This window comes from Uranotaenia lowii, chromosome 1 (assembly GCF_029784155.1).
Source record: "Uranotaenia lowii strain MFRU-FL chromosome 1, ASM2978415v1, whole genome shotgun sequence".
Lineage (NCBI taxonomy): Eukaryota > Metazoa > Arthropoda > Insecta > Diptera > Culicidae > Uranotaenia > Uranotaenia lowii.
The window spans coordinates 192,517,658-192,543,449 of NC_073691.1; the positions used below are offsets into that span (position 1 = coordinate 192,517,658).

The 25,792-nt window shown below is 32.3% G+C and overlaps 1 protein-coding gene across 1 annotated transcript in view; it reads left to right on the plus strand.

Moving 5' to 3' along the window:
• LOC129738254 (SAM and SH3 domain-containing protein 3-like) overlaps positions 1 to 25,792 on the plus strand; it is a 125,369-nt gene that overhangs the window by 59,985 nt on the left and 39,592 nt on the right. Inside the window, exon 3 of the mRNA XM_055729438.1 lies at positions 9,729 to 10,529. Coding sequence (XP_055585413.1) covers positions 10,158 to 10,529 — 372 coding nt within the window. The 5' untranslated portion in view covers positions 9,729 to 10,157. The remainder of the gene's footprint in view (positions 1 to 9,728; positions 10,530 to 25,792) is intronic.

Below are 25,792 nucleotides of genomic sequence, written 5' to 3' on the forward strand. Positions count from 1 at the left end.
GACAAAATTGACAAAATTGACAAAATTGACAAAATTCACAAAATTGACAAAATTGAAAAAATTGACAAAATTGACAAAATTCACAAAATTGACAAAATTGAAAAAGTTGACAAAATTGACAAAATTGACAAAATTGACAAAATTGACAAAATTGACAAAATTGACAAAATTGACAAAATTGACAAAATTGACAAAATTGACAAAATTGACCAAATTTACAAAATTGACAAAATTGACAAAATTGACAAAATTGACAAAATTGACAAAATTGACAAAATTGACAAAATTGACTAAATTGACAAAATTTACAAAATTGACAAAATTGACAAAATTGACGAAATTGACAAAATTGACAAAATTGACAAAATTGACAAAATTGACAAAATTGACAAAATTGACAAAATTGACAAAATTGACGAAGTTGAATAAATTAAAAAAATTGACAAAATTTACAAAATTGACAGAATTGAATTTGTCATTTTTGTCACTTTTGTCATTTTTGTCATTTTTGTCATATTTGTGATTTTTTTAATTTTTGTCATTTTTGTCATATTTGTGATTTTTTTAATTTTTGTCATTTTTGTCATTTTTGTCATTTTTGTCATTTTTGTCATTTTTGTCATTTTTGTCATTTTTGTCATTTTTGTCATTTTTGTAATTTTTGTAATTTTTGTCATTTTTGTCATTTTTGTCATTTTTGTCATTTTTGTCATTTTTGTCATTTTTGTCATTTTTGTCATTTTTGTCATTTTTGTCATTTTTGTCATTTTTGTCATTTTTGTCATTTTTGTCATTTTTGTCATTTTTGTCATTTTTGTCATTTTTGTCATTTTTGTCATTTTTGTAATTTTTGTCATTTTTGTCATTTTTGTCATTTTTGTCATTTTTGTCATTTTTGTCATTTTTGTCATTTTTGTCATTTTTGTCATTTTTGTCATTTTTGTCATTTTTGTCATTTTTGTCATTTTTGTCATTTTTGTCATTTTTGTCATTTTTGTCATTTTTGTCATTTTTGTCATTTTTGTCATTTTTGTCATTTTTGTCATTTTTGTCATTTTTGTCATTTTTGTCATTTTTGTCATTTTTGTCATTTTTGTCATTTTTGTCATTTTTGTCATTTTTGTCATTTTTGTCATTTTTGTCATTTTTGTCATTTTTGTCATTTTTGTCATTTTTGTCATTTTTGTCATTTTTGTCATTTTTGTCATTTTTGTCATTTTTGTCATTTTTGTCATTTTTGTCATTTTTGTCATTTTTGTCATTTTTGTCATTTTTGTCATTTTTGTCATTTTTGTCATTTTTGTCATTTTTGTCATTTTTGTCATTTTTGTCATTTTTGTCATTTTTGTCATTTTTGTCATTTTTGTCATTTTTGTCATTTTTGTCATTTTTGTCATTTTTGTCATTTTTGTCATTTTTGTCATTTTTGTCATTTTTGTCATTTTTGTCATTTTTGTCATTTTTGTCATTTTTGTCATTTTTGTCATTTTTGTCATTTTTGTCATTTTTGTCATTTTTGTCATTTTTGTCATTTTTGTCATTTTTGTCAATTTTGTCATTTTTGTCATTTTTGTCATTTTTGTCATTTTTGTCATTTTTGTCATTTTTGTCATTTTTCTTAGCTTTGTCAAATGTTTTATCTTTGATATTATTTTTAAATCAATTTTGTAATTTTCGCCAAATTGATTAAATTTCGACAATTTAGTTATTTTTGTTTGATTTGTAAATGTAGTCAAATTTCTCAATTTTAGTATTTTGGCTTTTTATGTCAATTTTTTTCCATTTTGTGAAATTTGTCATTTTTGACGGGTTGGTCTGTTTTTTTTCGATTTTTTTATTTAAGCCAAATTTGTCAGTTTTTTCGATTTAGTCATTATTTGTTTTTTTGTTAATGTTGTCTATTTTGTCCATTTTCACAATTTTTGACATGGAATTATTTGTCAATTTTTTCATTCTTGTTAATTGTGTGGTTTTGTTTTTTGGAAATTTAGTAAAATCATTCAATTTTCATAAAAATATCGAAAAATGCTTAATGCTTGTTCCTAAACATTCCCAAACAGTGCTCAATTCGAAATGTTATTAGGGAAAATATGGCAAAATGGTTAAAGTTTTCAATGAATCTTAATTTTATTTTACTATTTCAGAGATCTCTAAAAATGCAAGTAGAATCAATTCGTAGGTCTTCTTCTAGAATTTCGGACATTAAAAATAAGATATTAATACCTGCTAAGCAGTACATTAAGTTTCAAAAACTGTTGTTTTTCTTGCCAAACCAAAGCAACAAATTTGAAGGTTCTGTCCTAAATCAATGGAGTGTTTGAGCTCTTTAGTGCACTGGAAAAAGAATTTAATGTATTTAGATTTTTCATAGATTTTTTCTAGTGTCGTATTTCTTCTTTGAAAATTCACTTCTGAAAATTGGGAGAATAGAAAGCGATATGAAAAATGTTTTGGTCAAAAGCTGAATATCTGTTAGGGAATTACAGGAAAGGACAGGTTTAGGTCTTTATTGTAGCATAGCTCTGATGTAATTTAGATTAATTTTAATTCCTCAATAAAAAAATAAATAAATAAATAAAATAAATAAAAATGTCTGCTCTTATGTGAGAACTGTTTGCACATTTTTCGTAAAGTTTTTGCATAAAACTGAACGTTTTTTTCTGTTAGTGTTACATGCAAGTACATACCATGTCATAAAAAAATTTTGCCCAATAAATATAAAAAAAAAACTGCGAGGGGAGGGGGGGGGGGTGAATATCTAAAAAAATAGTCTTAAAAACCTGAATGAAAAATTAGGTGAAAGGAATTTAACAAATTTTAAATGCTGTAGCTTAAAAGTTCTTTAGTGTTTTGTGTATCATACGTTGAAACCAGACAGTTTTCGATTGAATCCACATCTCGAAGACTAAGAAGCTAAACAACCATCTAATAACTGGAATTTTTATACACTAGTCCAGAATTAATGATGTTCGAATCTGCATGAGGACCTCAGTTTTTTTTAGAACACATATTTAAACTGGGGGAATTATTTTGAAGAGTCCAACAAAAATATCGAATCAATTTGATGAAAAAAAATGAACGGTTATATGATGGTAAAAGAGAGATATGAATTCTGTTATTCATCCTAACTCGGTTAACTTATTTTCTGTAAAGCTATTTTTTACATCATTTGAACAAAGGTTGTTTTTAAATAAATTGAAGGATGAGATTTTTTTTGATGTGACTTTACTTATTTTTAGCTGTTTTCAATTGAGTATACGGTACCTTCTTCGAAATTCAAAATTATCATAACCAATCTTCAAATTTTCATTTGATTGATGAGAATCGGGAATTGGCTCATGCGGAAAAATGTCGGAAACACAATAAATAAATAGGATGCCACCATTTTATTAGGTTGATTGATAAACGCACAGAAGGCAGAAAGTGTTACAAGATGCCAAGTTTTTTTGTGAATCTTGTTTACATTTTTTTCACTTAAACCAGTTGGATTTTAAATTATAAAATTTAATAAAACCCACATTTTTGAGATGGGTTTGAAAATTCAGACTTTGAAAATGTGATAACTTTCAGGTATGAAGATGTACCAAGACGAACTCAAAACATTAGATTTGAAATTTATTTGCGAATTTTTAATAGAGAAAACCATTAAATCTCAATCGAGAAAACCGGAAAAACCGGGAATTCGAAGATAAAAATTCGCTGGTCACCCAGTGTTTCACAAACAATTTTTAAAAATTTGGTTTCAAATTTTCAAAAACCAAAATCCGAATCCTGAATCGGGCCGAATTTATGTCCCCATGAACAAATATGAAAATTCCAAATTACAAATGAATTTTTGACGGCCGCCATGTTAACATAAACAACTGAATTTCTGTCCACACGAACAACTATTAAACTTTCAGGACAGATAAATTTTTGACGGTCGCCAAGTAAGAAAAAATGTTTCATTTTATTTTTGCAGCCCTTGCTGATTGTAGACAGTGAATCGCAAATGTAAAGCAGCAATAAAAACAATTTCAATACCTACCGGTTTAAGGTTAATCATGTTAATCATAGCAGGTAGTAACTGAAATATTTTAATTCACCAGCCTCCCAGAAAATTAGGTTTTCAAAAAGGGGGGAGAGTTCGGTGTGAGCTGTGGAGGGAAGTATCTCTTTAGTAAATTTCCGCTACTTCCACAGAACACAGTTGGTGCTACTTGGGGCGAGATAGTCAGCTAGACATCTGCGATAAACCAAGCCGGAGCTAGACTAGGCTGAAGTAGAGCCCCAGACACACTCTAGGCTAAATATATTCTTCCATAATGCCGCAGCAGATGCGCCGCCTCTCGGTTTGGTTGGTTGGTTACTTGTGTAAAGTTCAGCTTCAGTATTATGTTGGTTTTTTTTCTAGAACTTACCCTTTCTCTTCGCCATGGCTCAACTTTCCGGGCTTCCACGTGCTCTGTGTCAACTTTATCCACGTGCTCGAGGCAGCAGAGAGCAAGGACCCATCCGTAATCTTGGCTTGGCCGAGGCTGCCGTTTACCGTGCATATAAAACTACGTCATGGCAGGAGTACAGGGTTTTGGTTCTTTAGAATTAGCCGGGACTAAGGACCAACCAAAATAGAAGAAGAAGAAAAAGCAAAACGCGAGATGGTTCCACACGAGTTATACACAAGTTTATTCGCGATAAAACGGAGCATCCTGGACGACGACTTTTGGCACGCCGCTGCTGCTGCTGCTGGATGTTGATGCATATTAAAAGTCACGAGGACTTTCGCAGCTTTGTGTGCCACACGTAAATAATGCAGCACTTATTAAATTAAGTGCTTTCGGCGGTGCTGCTCTGGGCAAAACACGAACCTCAAAACCCCATCTGGTGCCGCGGCGTTGCAGCAGCTCCAGCGTAAAAAAAAAACAAACCGTAAAAGAAACCCAAGACCGCGTGGATGTTCATATTTTATCTTTGCCTGAAACCTAATTCATTAACCGGGAGGAGAAGTTCTGCAGTTTCTGCGCGTTGTAGGCCCTCGGTTACATCAGCTTGGGAAAATATATCTAGAGTAAAAAAAACGGGGCCAGGAGATGGATGCTTGTGGAGTTGCCATTTTCTTCCCTTTGCTCCGGTTCGGTTTTCCTTGTCCCGGGATTTTTTTTCTCGAGATAGTCCAAGAGTCGACGGTTGTAAAAACCGTCGAAAGCTGAGAGGTTTCCCTTCACTCATCCGGACGGAGTTCTGCTTCCAGAATACTGGTGATAGATGGTGGACGGACATCTTGCCTGAATCGGTGCAGCAGCAAGCAACGACAAAGCAGCGGTGTCAAATTTTCTTCAACACTTTAATCGACCGGGTCCCCCACCAACTTTTGGGTACCACCATAAATCACTCCTCGCTTCGAACTGTCAACAGTCAGTTAAGAGACGGGCCCGAGTCAAGTCTCCAATTATCCCCCCACCTTTTTTTTCATCTTCTAACCAGGCACCAACAAAAGAAAGGAATCACAAAATTGAATGCAACGCGATGCGGTTTCCGAGCGGCTGAAAGATGAGCTTGAGTTGCTCGAGACTTCTTCATAAATCTTGCTCGGATTAAGGAATCCGTCACTCTCGGCCTCGGCGTGACTACATAACGATCAAAACTAAGACCCATATCGGATTCCTTCAGAAATGTTTTCGTGGGAATCGCCAACTTTGAAAAAATATGACAATTTTAAACACTTTCTAACACAAGCTTTGACAATTTTGGAATTGTTGTCAATTTTGCAAATTTTGACAACTTTGACAATTTTGACAATTTTGACAATTTTGACAATTTTGATAATTTTGACAATTTTGACAATTTTGAAAATTTTTACAATTTTGACAATTTTGACAATTTTGACAATTTTGACAATTTAGACAATTTTGATAATTTTGACAATTTTGACAATTTTGACATTTTTGTCAATTTTGCAAATTTTGACAACTTTGACGATTTTGACAATTTTGACAATTTTGACAATTTTGACAATTTTGACAATTTTGACAATTTTGACAATTTTGACAATTTTGACAATTTTGACAATTTTGAAAATTTTGACAATTTTGACAATTCTGACAATTTTGACAATTTTGACAATTTTGACAATTTTGACAATTTTGACAATTTTGGCAATTTTTGACAATTTTGACAATTTTGACAATTTTGTCAATTTTGTCAATTTTGTCAATTTTGTCAATTTTGTCAATTTTGTCAATTTTGTCAATTTTGTCAATTTTGTCAATTTTGTCAATTTTGTCAATTTTGTCAATTTTGTCAATTTTGTCAATTTTGTCAATTTTGTCAATTTTGTCAACTTTGTCAATTTTATCAATTTTGTCAATTTTGTCAATTTTGTCAATATTGTCAATTTTGTCAATTTTGTCAATTTTGTCAATTTTGTCAATTTTGTCAATTTTGTCAATTTTGTCAATTTTGTCAATTTTGTCAATTTTGTCAATTTTGTCAATTTGGTCAGTTTTGTCAATTTTGTCAATTTTGTCAATTTTGTCAATTTTGTCAATTTTGTCAATTTTGTCAATTTTGTCAATTTTGTCAATTTTGTCAATTTTGTCAATTTTGTCAATTTTGTCGATTTTGTCAATTTTGTCAATTTTGTCAATTTTGTCAATTTTGTCAATTTTGTCAATTTTGTCAATTTTGTCAATTTTGTCAATTTTGTCAATTTTGTCAATTTTGTCAATTTTGTCAATTTTGTCAATTTTGTCAATTTTGTCAATTTTGTCAATTTTGTCAATTTTGTCAATTTTGTCAATTTTGTCAATTTTGTCAATTTTGTCAATTTTGTCAATTTTGTCAATTTTGTCAATTTTGTCAATTTTGTCAATTTTGTCAATTTTGTCAATTTTGTCAATTTTGTCAATTTTGTCAATTTTGTCAATTTTGTCAATTTGGTCAATTTTGTCAATTTTGTCAATTTTGTCGCTTTTGTCAATTTTGTCAATTTTGTCAATTTTGTCAATTTTGTCAATTTTGTCAATTTTGTCAATTTTGTCAATTTTTTCAATTTTGTCAATTTTGTCAATTTTGTCAATTTTGTCAATTTTGACAATTTTGTCAATTTTGTCAATTTTGTCAATTTTGTCAATTTTGTCAATTTTGACAATTTTGTCAATTTTGTCAATTTTGTCAATTTTGTCAATTTTGTCAATTTTGTCAATTTTGTCAATTTTGTCAATTTTGTCAATTTTGTCAATTTTGTCAATTTTGTCAATTTTGTCAATTTTGTCAATTTTGTCAATTTTTTTCAATTTTGTCAATTTTGTCAATTTTGTCAATTTTGTCAATTTTGTCAATTTTGTCAATTTTGTCAATTTTGTCAATTTTGTCAATTTTGTCAATTTTGTCAATTTTGTCAATTTTGTCAATTTTGTCAATTTTGTCAATTTTGTCAATTTTGTCAATTTTGTCAATTTTGTCAATTTTGTCAATTTTGTCAATTTTGTCAATTTTGTCAATTTTGTCAATTTTGTCAATTTTGTCAATTTTGTCAATTTTGTCAATTTTGTCATTTTAGTCAATTTTGTCAATTTTGTCAATTTTGTCAATTTTGTCAATTTTGTCAATTTTGTCAATTTTGTCAATTTTGTCAATTTTGTCAATTTTGTCAATTTTGTCAATTTTGTCAATTTTGTCAATTTTGTCAATTTTGTCAATTTTGTCAATTTTGTCAATTTTGTCAATTTTGTCAATTTTGTCAATTTTGTCAATTTTGTCAATTTTGTCAATTTTGTCAATTTTAACAATTTTGTCAATTTTGTCAATTTTGTCAATTTTGTCAATTTTGTCAATTTTGTCAATTTTGTCAATTTTGTCAATTTTGTCAATTGATGACTGATTTTTCCTATGATTTTTTGCCCAAAATTCACAAATACAAAAAAAAAACATATTTTGTTTGCAACTAGGTATATGATTATTTATTTTTAAGTGCTTTGACATTAAAAGTTTTCGTAGTAAATCGTAGCTTTGAAAATTGGTCATTTATCTTGAACGTGGTGTCAGTTCGATTCTATCGATGGATAAAATCTTTGAAAGAGTTCTGGAGTTGATCTAAACTTAGTTTATAAGGTCATAAAATAACCTTTTTTTAGAAGAACCTTTCTGGAAATAAAACTTTTTGTACAAATTTTCAAAAAAAAGTAAGATCAAATTTTCTTGATGCAAACATAAACCAAATTTATGATTTAAGTATGAAATTTGGCTTCAAAAATCCGATTTCTGAAAGATAAAATGCCGAATTTCGGTACCCTCTATGTGTTCGGTTTTTTAAACAATACACTGGTAAAATATAGAATTTTATGCAGATTTTTTAGGTGAAGATATTTCTTTAACAGCAAATATTTTTCAGAAAGAATCAATTCCATAGTGAAAATCCTGAGGATGATTTTTTTTTAATTGGGTTTTAAGGATGAAACAAGGAACTCAAATTCTACCTTTTATTTGTGATTTTCAATTAAATGGTATTTACAAACTAATTTTTGAAAATTGAAATTTGAATTGACAACAATCACACATAAAGGACCGCGAAGATACGGTAAATGTTGTGTTTAATTAAGTCGAATAAAGTTTAACACTTAAACTCAGTCCATTCGGATTACAGTTTTAAGTGTAGCACACTGTTGGCAAGCGAAAATACGAGATATCTCGTATTTGGTCCGCAGTGTGTTGAGTTCATGATCTCTTGAATTCCTCAAAAAAATGTTGGTTTTAAAATTGCCAAGTTAAATCTTTTTCTGAATTTTGAATCTGCATTCTGAATCTGAATTCCGAATCTGAACTCAGAAATTGCGCTTTGAATTTGTATCCGAATTTTCATACGATTTCTGAAAGGTGAAAAAATACGAGCCACGTGTTGGAGCCCTCATTTATGAATCTTTTATTTGAATTCTGTAGTTCAGTTTTAATCTATATTCACTATTTGAATAACGTAGTTAATTTTAATCTTTATTATGAATCAGAACTAAAATATGAATTTACAAAGATCTGAATCTGACTTTTCAATTTTTAATTGCCATTTCGAAGCTTTAAGCTTTTGAATTTCGTGTAAGAATTAAGTTTAAGAACTTCGAATTTGAATATAAAACAAAATTTCTCTTTTTTCATATTCGAAAATTATTATCAAAATATTTAAAATGCATATGATCTCGACTAACATGATTTAAATTTGATATGACATGCAAAACCAAATTTTAACCGGTTTAAGGAAGGTTGAAATGCCTTGAGAACCCTACAGTTAAACCTAAGTGTTTTGATTTAAATTAATTTAATGTCATCATGTGATCTGATGATCAAAACAAATGAAAAATCTCACAACATCCACTGAAATATATACCAAGCCAGCTGTCCTAAGGATTCATTCCTCTTTAAGACGTAGTCATATGGCAATTTTTTTTATATGTTCTGACGGTCGCCATAGAAGAAATAGAATCAGTGTACCGTCATTCCCTCTCCGTCATTCTCTCTCTCAATCTTCCTCTCTTCTTTCTTTTTTTAAAAATTTAGTTTTGAAATTGTTGCCTTATCTAACCTAACTAGGAGGAATATGATGTCATCAAACATAAATTTATGAAATCCAAATCGGAATTCAAGAAAACTTCATTTTTCGTTAACTGAAAGTGCATCTTGGACATTAAAGTACTTATAATTCTGAAAGATTGTTGATTATTACTTACATCTTTTTCGTCTTTCATTTTTTTTCCTTCCAGAAAACGACGACGCCTGGCAGTAGTGACCTTGATGTGTGAAAAAAGAGGGTTAATGAAGGTTACGTCTACTTGAATGGCTCCTCCATCCGAAAATTATCTCCCTGGAAGCACTAAGTGTGGTGCTCGATAAAGACGCAGCCACAGAAAGACACTAGAAGAAAAAGAAGACGCAGCACGACTTGGAATTGGATGTTCCAGATGGTCTAAGGAGAAACCAAGCTATAAAATGACGTTCCGAGGTGAAGAAAATTTTAGTGCATCGAAGAGGGGTCCGTCAAATGGGGTTTCAGAAAGCCGTGACCCACGACGGCTTCAGTGAGAAGTGTGGGTGGGAAGAGGTTTTAAAATTGTGAGCAAAATAAAGTGATTCTTTTTGGGGGAAAGGGCTTAAAGTTGAAAAAAAAAACGGGAGCATTTGGGCGCCACAAAATGGCGGTCAGCAATATAGTGTGTGAGTGGCTGCGGGCCCTCGGCTTAGGGCAGTACGCGGAAAGTTTTCTCGACAACGGGTACGACGATCTGGAGATCTGCAAACAGGTCGGGGATCCGGATTTGGATGCGATCGGGGTGGAAAATCCGCAGCACCGTTCGAAGCTTCTGAAAAGTGTGCGGCTCCTGAGGGAAAAGGGCGCAGCCAGTGTCTACTTCCAGCTGAACGATCCCAAATCGCTGCTCTCGGACAACAGCGACAGCTTGGAGCGGGACAATTCGCCGCTGATGCTGAGCGAACTGGAAGCGCTGCTGCAGGAACAGCTGAAGGGCGATGGCGTTTGCTTGACGGCGCATCCCTACTCGACACCGGTATGTTATCAACTGTTTTTTTTTACCTTAAATCTAAGACAAGAATATTTGTTGAAAAAAAAAATAACCATCTAAAAGCTTCGACTATCGGTCAAGAAAGAAAAGCTAGAAAGATTCAGTAATAGCTCTAGCTAGATTCTGACGACGGAACTGAAAACTGGACATGGACAAAAGTGAAATGGGGAGGCCAAACGAATTTCTTACGTTCGTCCCAATGCAGAGCAGACATGTCGAACCAGGGTCGAAAGCTCTAAGATCACTCTAAAGGTCTAAGACGAAAAAAAACCAGAATGAGTCCTGGAAAAAAAGACGTTTTCCTCCCGAAGGAAGCCAACTGTTTTTTTTTGTTTTTATTTGTTTTCCCCCATGCTTGATGGAGGTGAAAATAAAACTAAAGAAGGAGGAAAAACTGCTCCGACGACCTCGGCCGAACGTGAACCATCGTCCTGCAAGGCAGGGGAGGTACATTATTTTCATAAATTTACTTTCATTCCGACTTTTATGTGGATGTACGGAAACTTTTTACCTACTGATGGTAGCTATATAACAGAGGGGGATCTTTCGAAGCAAGACGTAAGGAGGATGGAGCGAGAAATGGCTGGGAAATCCCTTCGGTTCGGGAAAACTCACGCCCCTCTGGAAGCTGAACTTATGGCACTTTAGGACGACGACGTACATCGATGTTCCACCAGTATTCGCCATAAAACGTGAACTTATATCGAATCCTTACTCTACCGTTCATTGACTGGATTCTTGTCGAGGAAGAGAGATTTTTTTTAAAAGGAAGATTGTTGTGATACTTCTTTATGGGGGAGTTTTGTTTGGCACTCATGATTTTCGTTTCAGAGAACTTACCTATAAGAGTATTGATTGGGAATTGAAAAATAGATTAGTTGTAGGAATTGAATTTTCCGAAAAGACAGGTACCTGTTCTTCAAATGTCGTCTGTGAATAATTAAAAATAATCAATCAAAAAATTTCCGAAGAGACTCCTGGAGAGATGTCAGGAAGCACTACCGTCAATGAATTGTTTATTTCTGAGCATAGTTTCCAAGCTGATGTGGTTTCTATATACAGTTCTAAACCATTGCACAATGGGGAAAAAAGTGTACAAACCGCGAAGAAATTCAATATCTTTCGTGCTACATGACCCAAATCTATGGAAATATACTTTCCTTTTGTGAAAATTTCCGGAGAATCGATTGGACATAGTTTCAAACGCCGCACAAGCTTACGAACGGAGATATAGTGCCTTTTTAACCCCTAATTCCCCTATATTTTGTAAACATTGCAGAAAAACACTGATTCGAACCAGAGAATTTTGAACGAAAACAGACCTATCGTGTGTAATTTTTTCTGAGGAATCGAATGAAGGCTGTTCTGGCCACCGCACGCTTCAGATAATGGAGTTATGGCTGTTTTTACCCTCAATTCCCCTATATTTTTCAATTATTTCAGAAAAAAGCAAATTCGAACTTGAAAATTTTGAACCAAATGGGTTGTATTTTGTGTGATTTTTTCCGAGAAATCGAATGAATGCTGTTTGAGCACCCGCACGCTTTGGAAAATGGAGTTATGGCTGTTTTACCCTAAATTCCCCTCAATTTTTCAAATTGTTAAGAAAAAGCATGTTCGGACTTGAAAATTTGTAATCTTTTGGGACGTATCTTGTGTAATTTTTTCCGAGGAATCCAATAAAGGCTGTTTGAGTCACCGCACGCTTCGGAAAATGAAGTTATGGCTGTTTTTACCCTCAATTCCCCTATATTTTTCAATAATTTAAGAAAAAAGCATGTTCGGACTTGAAAAATTTGAACCAAATGGAATGAAACCTATGTGATTTTTTCCGAGGAATCCAACGAAGCCTATTTGAGCCACCGCACGGATAAGGAACAGGAGTTATGGCTGTTTTACCCTCAATTGCCCAACTTTTTTTAAATAGCTCAAAAAAAGCATGTTGAGACCAAATAATTATGAACCAAAAGTAAAGTATTTTGTGGAGTTTTTTCCGAGGAATCGATTGAAGGCTGTTTGAGCCGCCGCACGCTTCGGAAAATGAAGTTATGGCTGTTTTACCTTCAATTCCCCTAAATTTTTCAAATTGTTAAGAAAACGCATGTTCGGACTTGAAAATTTTGAATCTTTTGGGACGTATCCAATGGAAATCCAATGGAGCCTGTTTGAGCCACCGCACGCTTTGGAAAATGGAGTTATGGCTGTTTTTACCCTCAATTCCCCTACAGTTTTCAATGGTTTCAGAAAAAAATCATGTTCCGACTTGAAAATTTTGAACCAAATGGGTTGTATCTTATGTATTTTTTTCCAAGAAATCCAACGAAGCCTATTTGAGCCACCGCACGCATTGGAAACAGAAGTTATGGCTGTTTTACCCTCAATTTCCCTACATTTTTCAAATAGCTCAGAAAAAGCACGTTCGGACTTGAAAATTTTGAACCAAATGGAACGTATCATGTGTGATTTTTTTCGGGGAATGCAACGAAGCCTATTTGACATACCGCACACATTGGAAACAGGAGTTATGGCCGTTTTACCCTCAATTCCCTTTCATTTTTTCAAAAAGTTCAGAAAATTCATGATCGGACTTAAAAATTTTGAGCTAAATGAGACTTATCTTATGTGATTTTTTCCGAGGAATCCAATGGAGCCTGTTTGAGCCACCGCACGCTTTGAAATAGTGAGTTATGGCTGTTTTTACCCTCAATTCCCCTACATTTTTCTGAAATCATTGAAAAATGTAGAGGAATCGAGGGTAAAAACAGCCATAACTCCATTTTCCAAAGCGTGCGGTGGCTCAAACAGGCTCCATTGGATTCCTCGGAAAAAATCACACAAGATACGTCCCAAAAGATTCAAAATTTTCAAATCCGAACATGCTTTTTCTTAACAATTTGAAAAATGTAGGGGAATTGAAGGTAAAACAGCCATAACTTCATTTTCCGAAGCGTGCGGCGGCTCAAACAGCCTTCATTCGATTCCTCGGAAAAAACTCCACAAAATACTTTACCTTTGGTTCATAATTATTTGGTCTCAACATGCTTTTTTTGAGCTATTTCAAAAAAGTTGGGCAATTGAGGGTAAAACAGCCATAACTCCTGTTCCTTATCCGTGCGGTGGCTCAAATAGGCTTCGTTGGATTCCTCGGAAAATCAGTGTTTTTCTGGAATGTTTACAAAATATAGGGGAATTAGGGGTTAAAAAGGCACTATATCTCCGTTCGTAAGCTTGTGCGGCGTTTGAAACTATGTCCAATCGATTCTCCGGAAATTTTCACAAAAGGAAAGTATATTTCCATAGATTTGGGTCATGTAGCACGAAAGATATTGAATTTCTTCGCGGTTTGTACACTTTTTTCCCCATTGTGCATTGGATAAATCTCATCTGCTATCTAGGATAACGTCTAAGTCTAAGTGCTACTATACTTTTTTTTTGAAGCTGTGCGTGCATGGACTGGAGAGTTTGGCAAAATTTGATAATCATTTAGGTGGCTCTTTTTTAAAACTTCTTTGAAACCTTGCTCCCACACCCAAATCTGGATCCAATCAATGATAATAACAATACTTACAATCGTGCGGTTGACAGAATTTTTACAGCATGTATCCGGGCCGGACAAATCCGGGCTTCAACATTGGATCTGGAAATCAAAAATCCGGGAAATGATCGGGCAATGATCGGGCAAACATGGTCAAAACCCAGGAACTACTAAAAAAAATCAAGGCAAAAAATGAAAACAAATTTTTTTCATCATAACTTAACAACAAATTATTTTTGTTTGATTTAGGTAATAAAGTGAATAAATCTTGGCAAAATACGGACTTTTTCAATGAAAACCGGGCAATCGGGACGGACCGGATTTTTTTTCCAAATTTGTATTGAATATCCTGGCAAACCCGGATAAAACCGGGAATGCTGACAACCTTAGGCGACCATCAAAGACCTTCAAATTTTTATAGAAAAAGTGAAAATTTCGTATGGATAAAGTGATATTTTTTAAATCATTATTTAAACTGACAACTGCAGAACAATACAAACTTTGCAGCGTAAAGAATTCGACGTAAAGAACAACTTTGTAGAACATTTCATATCATTTTGACGCACGTTAAAAAAGTTACAGGGATCCTCATTAAACTTTTTCTCTTTTATACATATCCATATAAAATCAATGGAAAAATATGATCAAAATCATTATGCCGGGATTTATTTCATCACTTTTCTCATTTTTTTTTTTGAATTTCTGAATACTTCATTTTCGAGATTCTTAGTTCAGGAGAAAGTTTTTCAAAGTAAAAAAAAAATAAACTTAGAAAAAAAACTTACAGATACTTTGGATTAGTTTAAAATTCCTCATATATCACCATAGAAAAGGCATAGAAGAATATTAACATAAAGGCTTCCAACTATTTTTGCTTAGTTTAAAACAACTTGTTGTCTTCTTTAAAGTTGATCTTTAGCTTAAGATCTTCACTTTGATTAAGTTTCAAGATTTTTACAGTGTTGCCAGAATTAATTAAAATTTTCTAATGAAAATTTTCATCTGTTTTACAAAAAGTTTTCAACTTTAAGGTGTTTGAGGGTCGGGTGGTCCAATCAAAATGAAAATTTTGCACAGTTTTTTATCTTGATAAATGGATCAAAACAAGAAGGAGGGAGCAGTGAATTATTGGCTTTTAAAAACGTCCTTATAAGTAAGGGCCACCTTAATAATCATAGACATAAAAAAACATGATTTCACAAAACACGAACTACTTGGTACTGACATGGGAGTTCTTAGTTTGAAAATTTTCCCCTATTTTATCTGAATCTAGAAAATAGTCAGTTTACCGTAATAAATATAATATGGAAAGTCACTAGTATAAAAAAAAAAATTAAACCAATTGAACTTTTTTAGAATTTTGTTAAATTTTTCTTAAAACTCATTTATTTATAAAAAATAATAGGTATGGAAGCAAGATGAACAGTAAAAAACTGTTGATGGAAAAGAAAACAAATAAGTTTTAAAATCAGAATGTTAAGAGTCTGAGGTATTTTTTCCAAATTTCTTAATTTTAAAATAACACCTGGAAATTGTAGACTTATTATATGAAAATCTTGCACAAAATCTATTTGTTTTATTTTTTTTTCCAAATAAAAGTTTCAAAGATCAAAATCAGGATCAAAAGTTTATGGGACAATTAGAATGTTTTATTAATTTCAAATGTTTAGAATATCAACCGATACAACAAATCGGAACAATTAAAATTTCCAATTAGAAAAATAAACTGGAGTTCAGAATTATTCAAAAAAATAAAAAGTTTTAAATGTATAAATGTATTAAATCTTGAAATTTATGAAATTTTGTAAGAAAAAACATTAGATAAATAAATTTAGAAAAAGTGGTCAGTTTTGTGATAAATTTGTTTTTTAAACATTTCATAAAAGATATTGATTTAAATTCATAAGAAAGAGTAGTTTGATTCTGAAATTTGATGATTCGTTTGCTTAGGGTGGAAATAATGTAGTAAAAGAGCTAATCGATAACACATGGCAACCTAATTCACCTTTCTCTGAAGTGAAAAGAATTTAAGAGCTTATTTTGAATAATTTGGAAGCGCTGATTGTGTTCGACATAATTCATAAAATTTCATTTAAGAAATGTATGCACATTGTCAGTAAAATTGTAGAACATTATACAGACAGGGTGGCCATAACTTTTTCATTTTAAGATTTTCGTTTTTTTACCCGGGTTTTCGTTTTGGAAAAATATCAATAAATATCACCAGTCTTAGTAATGTTTATTGTAAAAAAGACTCAATTTTTCATGACTTTTCGAATAAAATTATGCTTTTCTCATCACAGAAATACATCACAGAGTTTTTAGGTAAAATCACAGAAAGTCAGATTATTTTTCGCAAAAACACAGAAAGAAAACCGGCAATCTTGATCCAGAGCAGACTTTTATAGCAAAATCATACCTTATTTTGCTATCATGCCTTGAAAGTAAAATCTGGTTTCATTCTGCCCTTATAAAGGTGGTACAATGTAAAAATTTGATTTTTAATTTCTATATACGGGTACCTCATTCATGTCACTTCGTTTAACCACCGTTTCAAAATGAATTTTGAGAGTACTTTGTAGAGTGTCCATTTTCCGGCCATTTTAGCGTTCACGGGAATCGGGAAATCTGACAATTTTTTTCCCGGGAATTCCCGGGATCCCGGGAAAATTGAAAATGAAGATTTCAACATGAAGATTTTAACCATCTACTGCGTACGAATCCTTATCAATATGGTATTTTTTAATCTAAGGTAGTACTTAGTATTGCAAAACATTTCAAACTTTTTTAATGCCTCCAATATTCAATAAACAAACCGAAAACCCAATAACAAAGTACTTTAACCGACAAACTGGTCTTATTCTAGCTGCAAAAATTTGGAACAAATGTGAAAGATCTTTCACTATCGATAGAAATTAGTTGGCTAGGCTTCAGTTTATTCATAAAATATCGTAAATTCCCAGATAACTATCAATTTGCTTTACAATTTGCTGATGATTTTGCCACAGTCAATAAACGAAACGGAAGTTCTGAATGAAGAGTGTTGCAAAATAGAACATTCAGATTATCTCCGTAGCGTTTCAATACTGGAGTTGTTTTGTTCTATAGATATTTTGTCGTTTTCACTTCAACAATAAGTTTTCGATAGGAAAAACATTTTTTTATCAAATTCTATATATTAATTAGCTTTAAGAAAAATAATGTTTAAGACTAAGTTATCAGGGTATAACTATCATTTTCCTTGCTCAAACTGATTCATTTTTCCAATTTTGATTGAGGCTTCGGGAATTCCCGGGATTTTTCAAGCGTTTCCCGGGATTCGGGAATTCCCGAATTTTTCAATTTCCCGGGAATTCCCGACCGGGAAATCCCGGGTAGGACACTCTAGTACTGTGATGCCACTTTTGAGTATTTTTGAATAATCCCGGAATGTGGCATCGTTATGTTTTCAAAATTTTCTCAAAAGCCTAGCTTAACAAAATATTAAAATTTAAAAGAACTGAGCAACAAGCATATTAAAAATGTGAGCAAAATTTTTATATTTTACTACTTTTAGTCTGGTAGAATGACAGAATTTCGCTCAAAAGGCAGAAAAACAAAATTTGGCATAATTAGCTCTCTATTATGTTCTATTCTATTCTGTTGTGATGTGATGTGTCATAGCAATACCATTTTTTGAAGTAAGAACATACAAACAAAATTAAGTGTGGCTCTTTGAAACTTCTAAATTTTCAAAAATTTTAACTTTTTAGTCTTAAAAGGTTGACGACCACTGGACTAGTATTCCGAATATATGCAAATATTGAAAGAAATTTTAAAATAAAAAATTAAAATAGGAAAAGTTTAAACAAAACATCCTAATTAAAGCATTTAATAAAAATTTATAATGCCAAAAATTGTGGATATCCAATCAGTGAAAAAGTTACAGTTACCTCCTTCAACATGTATCTTTATTTTAAGTGATGTTCGGTTAAAATTTATGAAAAAAAATATCTGTTCCAGCTAATGACAAAGGTATGATTTTTGTTTAAGGTTTACTTTGAAACAACCCATCAGGAAAACAAATTTTGTATAAATTTTCCACCAAATCAAGTCTAAGACTATTTTCAAGACGTCTGCAATAGCTTAGTGGAAAAATTGTGTGTCAAATTGAAAAAAAAAACTCAATATTTCCTCAAAAACTATGGAAGCTAAAGATAATGGAAATTACAGTAAAAATTATGTCTTGTTTTCCATTCTTAAAGCAACGAAACGTTAAATTATAAGGACTTCAGCAGGAAGCAGATGCTTTTATGTCTTTGTTTCAAAATCTAATTTTGAAAGATTTTGCTGAATTTTTTGTCAGATTTTTCTAAAACTTCTATTTTCGGTGATATTGTGTTTTAAAATTACACCAAATTTTGAGAAAGTCAATCATTGATGACTAATGAACTGACAACTCTGTGAAAAATAAAACAACAACCATATAAAAATCAAAATAATAACAAGAATCTTTTCATTATCCTCCATTCGATATAGGAATCAGATTTTGTCTAGCGTTTAAAGTGCCTGAGAAAAAATGTTTGGAAAAAACACAAGTTTAAGAAAATTTAAAACAAAAACTGTTCCTAAGATTTGCTGACATTACTAAAGAACATTTATTAGGTTTTGTTGTCGAAGATTTTAACTTCATTGACAATTTGTTGAAGAATGCGATTCGATTTGACTCATGCTTTATTAAATATGTATAATTCATTTTGATAAAAAAAATAATTCAAGATATCCCGAAACTTCTCATATTTTACTAGACTGTAATAAATGATTTAAAAAAAAAATTAGTAACATTTTTCTTCAGAAGTAAAAACTCATGCGATCTTCAAAACAATTTAAATTGATTTTGCACCTTTTTCCAAAAAAATACAAGGTACCTACTTTAATTCGGCGCCTTGAGTCTCTTGGCAGAATAGAAAAAATTTGTTGCTTTTAGCAAGAGAAAAAAAAAAAGCGAAAACAATCTACTACTATGCAATAGTTTTGTTTTGGTAAAATAAAACCTCTTATTTTTCTGCACTAAAAAAAGACTTTTTTCCTAAATACTTAACTTGAAACACAAATCTATTCTACAGGTTCAATGCAAGGTTGAATAATTGTAACATTTTTGAAAAATTAAAGTGGTCTTTAATCTTCATAAACTAACACTCTTTACAAAGCTGTTAGAGGCTTAAAGTGTTACTTTAAAATTCCTATTGCTAATTAAAGGAAATTTCCACTAGAAATTTTGTGTTAACACTAGAAATTTAGTAATTTTCTTAAAATGTTTGCCTCGTATTAGGTTAGCAATTACTTCATTCATAATGTTCTTAACTTAAGCAAATTTTCAAAAGAATCGTAACATATTCATGTTTTTAAAATGGGTATTCGAAATTTTCTGGATAATGTTATTCGACCACTAATTGAAATAAGAAAAGACTTTTTTTAATATAGTTCCAGACAATCTGATGGATCTTTTTCACAAATGATTCGTTTCAGCTCTTGAATTAAACACTATCACTGGAAAATTTTAATATAATCCTCTATTTACATTTCCAAGTTTGCAACGAAAATTCTTAAGATAAAATTGAACTTTGATTGAGTTATTTCAATATGATTGTGATGAAATGCAGTATTAAAAAAAATTAGGTGACTTTTTAAAATTTTTATCTTATTTATGGAGACAGATTGAAACTCTGAGTTCCGGTAAAAATTGTCAAAAATATCATAATAGTTTTTAATTTAAAAACTTATGATTTTCTTCAAAAGTTTTATTTTGATCTGTCTTGCAAATTTAAATCATAATTCTGAATATTGGATTTCGGTTTAAATCGCTGATCTTGGAATCAAATCATAATTTCAATTTTTTTGGATTTTCCTGGTTTTAGATCTGAATTAACAATTTTCTCTGATTTTCTCGGTGCGATTTTCAATTCCTGGTTTTGTGGCTTTCCTGCATATATTTTGAATTTAAAGATTTCAATTCGATTCAATCATAAACTTTCCCTAAAACTGCGGGTAATTTTGACTTCTTAGAAAACAAATCATAGAAGTTTTAATTTTCTTTATTTTTCCCAATTCTGTAAAAACGGGAATTTGAACGAAATTTTGAAGAAGTTTTAAACTACATTGAATCTTAGATATTTTTAAGCAAAAAAAAATATTTTACAGTCTTCAACTAAGTCAGAGATAGTTGTAATGTCACTTCAAACAAGAGAAATTTTCAGATTGAAAAAAAAAGCTCACATTTTTTATTCATGGGTGGAATTTTGCCTGGCATTTCATGTATCAATTTGAGCATAAAAGTCAAATTCGTATGAACATCTGATTATGGAGTTCAAATCTCGAGAAAAAGAATGGCTTAGTTCAATCAAGCAATTTTCAGTATAAGAAACAATATCCTGGAAATTGTACAAAAAATGGAACACAGTTTGTCACCAACTTGAATTTAATGCAGTTTCGCGAATTTTAATATCAACTTTTAAAACCCCTTTAAAACAAACTCCAAGTTTATTAAAAATTGTTGTTGACTGGTTTTTGTTCTTATTTTAAACAAATTTTCAAATTTTAGAAAAGTATTTTAGTTGCAGAATCTAGAATTATACTTATGATAAATTTCAAAGCTAAAATCAAAAATATGAAATTCAAACTGTGACTTGCAAATGAAGTGGGAACAAAATTTTAGATTTTTTTTTTGTCTTGGAGCTGATTCGGTAAACTTCGTTTTACCCCGAATTCAATCAATCATTATGAATGTTTGACTTCACCTACACGTTCTTAACTTCTTTGTTAAGTAACTTAGAGGTAGCATTGCACGTTTAATATTCGTGAATTACAAAATATTTCTTACTAATGGATGATTTTTTTTAATATTTTCTTAATTTGTTAGCTTTTTCTTGCAGATCTTTAATGAAAATAACCCTACACCTAATTTAATAGAAATAAAAAATTATTCTGGTTGGGTAAAAAATATTTGTAGATTTTGTTTGGGATTCTTCTGTTCGAAAGCAGGATGTGCTATTCAATATATAAAATCAACGGATTACGTTGATTGTCGCTCCAAAGTTGGTAATTTTTATGTAAATCATCAGATAATCGTTTGAATTAAACTATATATGGTGGTTATACAAACCATTCTTGGCTCAAAAACCCCTCGGGTAGCAAATTTAAAGTCATTCTGAAAGCCAGTTTCTAAGCGATGGTGACAGACAAAAAACACGCCTCCATTTTTTATTAATAAGATAATGTTTAACCTGATTTTTTCAAATTTGTTTTTGAATAATAACTTTGAATCTAAATTTAAAAAAATCAGCAGTTCTGAAAAAGTAATACTGAAATTTAAAGATGAGTTTCAAATTTCAATGAAATTAGCGTTAAAATTCTTACATAATAAACAAATTTAAAAATGGATACATTTTTGATTAAATTAAAAAGAAATGTTAATTAAAGAAAAATAAATGCTGAATCAAATGATTTTTATTTTGAGAAGTTGTAGCATGATGAAATTTGAAAAATCTTTGAAATAAAAGTAATTCAATAAAAGAATGACTGAGGTGTGTCCTAACCTAAATGTGTGTCATTTATTTTTTTAGGAAAAATAATCATAAAACTCTCCCAAACTTATCCGCCTGAAAGTAGGTGTGTGCGCGTGTAAAGTGGAAAGTTTGACTTTTCTTCTTGGCTCTCCCAAGGTTTGTCCCTACCAGTTAATCTCCAGACCCTGCAAAAGTGTGTGACACTTTCCTCGAAGTCGAAAAGCCCCGGAACCTTGGACTTTTCGTAGGAAAAAAAACAGGCGGGGCGGAAAACTTTTCTCCGGAATTGAGTAGTCTAGGGATCCCACGGTCGTCGATCGCTGTGAACAAACGACTTTTTTAGAAAAAAAAAAAGTTTGGGTGACGTGGTTTTCCCGGTATTACATTTGCTGGATCTTTGTCGCCGATTTTTTTCCTTTTCAGGAACACACACTTTCCGGTTTGTTGGAACAAACTTTTCCAATTTGAGTTTTTTCTGCCCGTAAAACAACGACGGTTGCTCAAAAGTTGAAGTCAGCCGACTTTATCGGCTATCTTTTTTGGATGGGATTCTACTTTTTTTTCGTTTTACAGGAAACTGCAAAATCATATGATCATAAACTAAGTGGAATGTGGAGTTCTCGCTTCTTTTTTCGATCTTGTGATGTTTGGTTGGATTTTTGTTTATGCTTTGATAACTACTTGATGCTTGGATTGTCGTTTTCCCTAAAATACAGCCTAGGCCCTGCGAAGCTGAGGGCTTCCCTTGACCAAATCGATTTTAACAACACTCCTATCGTATGACATTTCAAAAATGACGATCATCGTGTCAAGTTGTTTTAAATTCTTTATAAAAAAACAAAATTGAATTGAATTTACGATTATCTGAAAATCGAGTAGATTAATTCGTTTATACAGTTTTAACACCTTGAAAATTCCTTTGACAACTTCTAAAGTCAACTTTCAAGAAGTCCCCAACAAATTGATGATCGAATAGGGTTCTGTTTTCACCTAGCTCAAAATTTACAATTCTACCGGTACAACTGATATCGAATCAACCCGCCCCTGTTGCTGTCCGGTGTTGGAACGGGGTAATAAAATTAAATTTATCGCACGATAAAACTTCACCACCATTGGAAAAGAGCAAGTCCCAGTCGGCAGTGTGGGACAGACAAGAAACAACAACAATATCCCAGGAAAAAAAAAAAGTTACATAAAATACCTCCCAAAATTGCAGTACCGAGCAGCTGGGTAGCTAAATATTTGGCCAAAGCTGACCGGCTGGCCCCCAGGGAAATGGTTGGTTACATAGTGGTTGTTGTAGTTACTCGGTTTCTGTGTTTTTTTTTTCTGGGACAGACTTTCTTCTGCTGGTCATTTTCGTTGTTTCCTTTTTTGATCCTGGGTTTAAACCCAGGTTGCTAGAAGATCTCAGAAGGTTAGTACACCGAAATAAAATCCACACCAACACCAGTGTCTACGAAATATCAACTCAGTTAAAAGAGAACGAAACCTCCCAAAAATGTACAACTCTTTTGCGGCTCCTAGTTCTGTAGCTTGGTTATTTCATTTTAAGAGAGTGCATCATAAACATAAATCAAGCGCCAACCCACTGCCAGCGAGGCAAAACCCAGTGATGCAGTTTTATTTTGTTTCTTCTCACTTTTTTTTGGGTGGGAACCGAGCTTTTTCGAGGCTGTCGCAGAACTTAGTGACAGGAATTGGGTATTTTTGGGGATGTCTGACGTCCTACTTCCTTGAGACAAGCAACTACGAAACTGTGGCCAGAGCTTGGGAGTTCTTGTTTTTTTTGTCTCTGATGGATGATCGCATCTGTTGACGGTGTACCGATTTGGGTCACTCGTAAATTTTATCAGATTTTTTTGGAAGCGATCAGCAGTATTAAATTTCGAGCTGGAAACTATAATTTTTCGATGAGTCAGCTCTTCGGAATTTCAACGAACTGAAGACTAGCGAAAGATCCAAAACAAAAGTTTTCCGCAATCGTTTTTGAAAAATAAAATCCAAAAATATTTTTACTAAATCTTAGGTTTCAGTTACGAATTTCTTTTCAAACTCAAATTTTGAAATTCATGGTTTACATATCTTGATATTGCTGTTGAAAAAGAGTTGTCTCAAGTTACTGCATTAGGGAACGCATTAGATAACTTTTACAAAAAGTTAAAAAAACCCAATAAAGCTCAAAATAGTGTTGATATTTAAGGTTGGTGATGAAGAGTATTCGCTCTTAATCATTGCTTTTAGGAAATATGTACCATTTTCAAACAAACGTGATATTCAAATGGTTTTTTTGAATTTTTAAAATTAAATCTTCAACCCATCAAAATGAATCCAAATCCAAACGGCTCCCGTTAAAGTTAATTCCAACTGGCTGAAAAGCACATCCTATGCGACAAATCTCATTTACCCAGCTGTCACAAGATTTCCGAAAGTCGGACGGAATCCATCATTTGTCATTCTGATCCCTTGCTCCTCGCTTTTGCAGTGGAATTCAAAAAATCATTTTGCGTAGCCAACGATTTTCCTCCCAAAAATGGTTGTTTTTCCCTTCGAGAAACTTTCTCTCAAAACTGCCACTAGCCCTGGCGCTCATTCAAAATTCCTCAACGTACCACGATTTGCGGACCCAACCAAAGCTTACCTTTTTTTTCGGCAAATCAACGGAGACCGTCTTAAGGGGCAGGCGGAATTCCATCAGGGCGCAGTAACTACTATAAATGACACATGCACGCACAGCATTCGGGTATCCCACCCGGGATTTACTTACTTATTCCGGGAAGTCTGGTGCGGCAAACTTTCGTCGTCCGTCCACGGGGATCCCAAAAGTGTCATCCCTCCAGCCAAAAATCCATCCACAACTGCCACGGCAAAAATGGGACGGTGCCGAGAGAGGAAATTGATAAATGATTCCAACTTGTCGCAGCTCCGGATAGTGGGATTTTTTCGGTGGAAATTAGGGAATCCAGGAAAAGTAGAATTGAGTTTTACTTGTGGTCGATTTCCGATAATTGAATGCCGATTGACGATCATCGATTTGACGAGATCGATAGTTTTTTTTCCGATTACGATTTTTGATTCTTGTTTATCTAAAGTCAATTGTAGATTATCGATAGTCGATAATCGATTTTTGATTCTCAATTATCCATTTTCCTCGACTTTCGATCTCCTAATCTCATTAATATATTTTCATTAGCCTTACTTCTCACTTCTCAGAGCTCATTTCTCATTTTTCATTTCTCATTTCTCACTGTTCATTTCTCATTTCTCATTTCTCATTTTTCATTTCTCATTTCTCATTTCTCATTTCTCATTTCTCATTTCTCATTTCTCATTTCTCATTTCTCATTTCTCATTTCTCATTTCTCATTTCTCATACTTCAATTTCAATTTCCCATTTCTCATTTTCATTTCTCATTTCTCATTTCTCATTTCTCATTTCTCATTTCTCATTTCTCATTTCTCATTTCTCATTTCTCATTTCTCATTTCTCATTTCTCATTTCTCATTTCTCATTTCTCATTTCTCATTTCTCATTTCTCATTTCTCATTTCTCATTTCTCATTTCTCATTTCTCATTTCTCATTTCTCATTTCTCATTTCTCATTTCTCATTTCTCATTTCTCATTTCTCATTTCTCATTTCTCATTTCTCATTTCTCATTTCTCATTTCCCATTTCTCATTTCTCATTTCTCATTTCTCATTTCTCATTTCTCATTTCTCATTTCTCATTTCTCATTTCTCATTTCTCATTTCTCATTTCTCATTTCTCATTTCTCATTTCTCATTTCTCATTTCTCATTTCTCATTTCTCATTTCTCATTTCTCATTTCTCATTTCTCATTTCTCATTTCTCATTTTTCATTCCTCATTTCTCATTTCTCATTTCTCATTTCTCATTTCTCATTTCTCATTTCTTATTTCTCATTTCTCATTTCTCATTTCTCATTTCTCATTTCTCATTTCTCATTTCTCATTTCTCATTTTTCATTTCTCATTTCTCATTTCTCATTTCTCATTTCTCATTTCTCATTTCTCATCAGTCGTCTGTCATCTTTCGTCTGTCGTCTGTCGTCTGTCGTCTGTCGTCTGTCGTCTGTCGTCTGTCGTCTGTCGTCTGTCGTCTGTCGTCTGTCGTCTGTCGTCTGTCGTCTGTCGTCTGTCGTCTGTC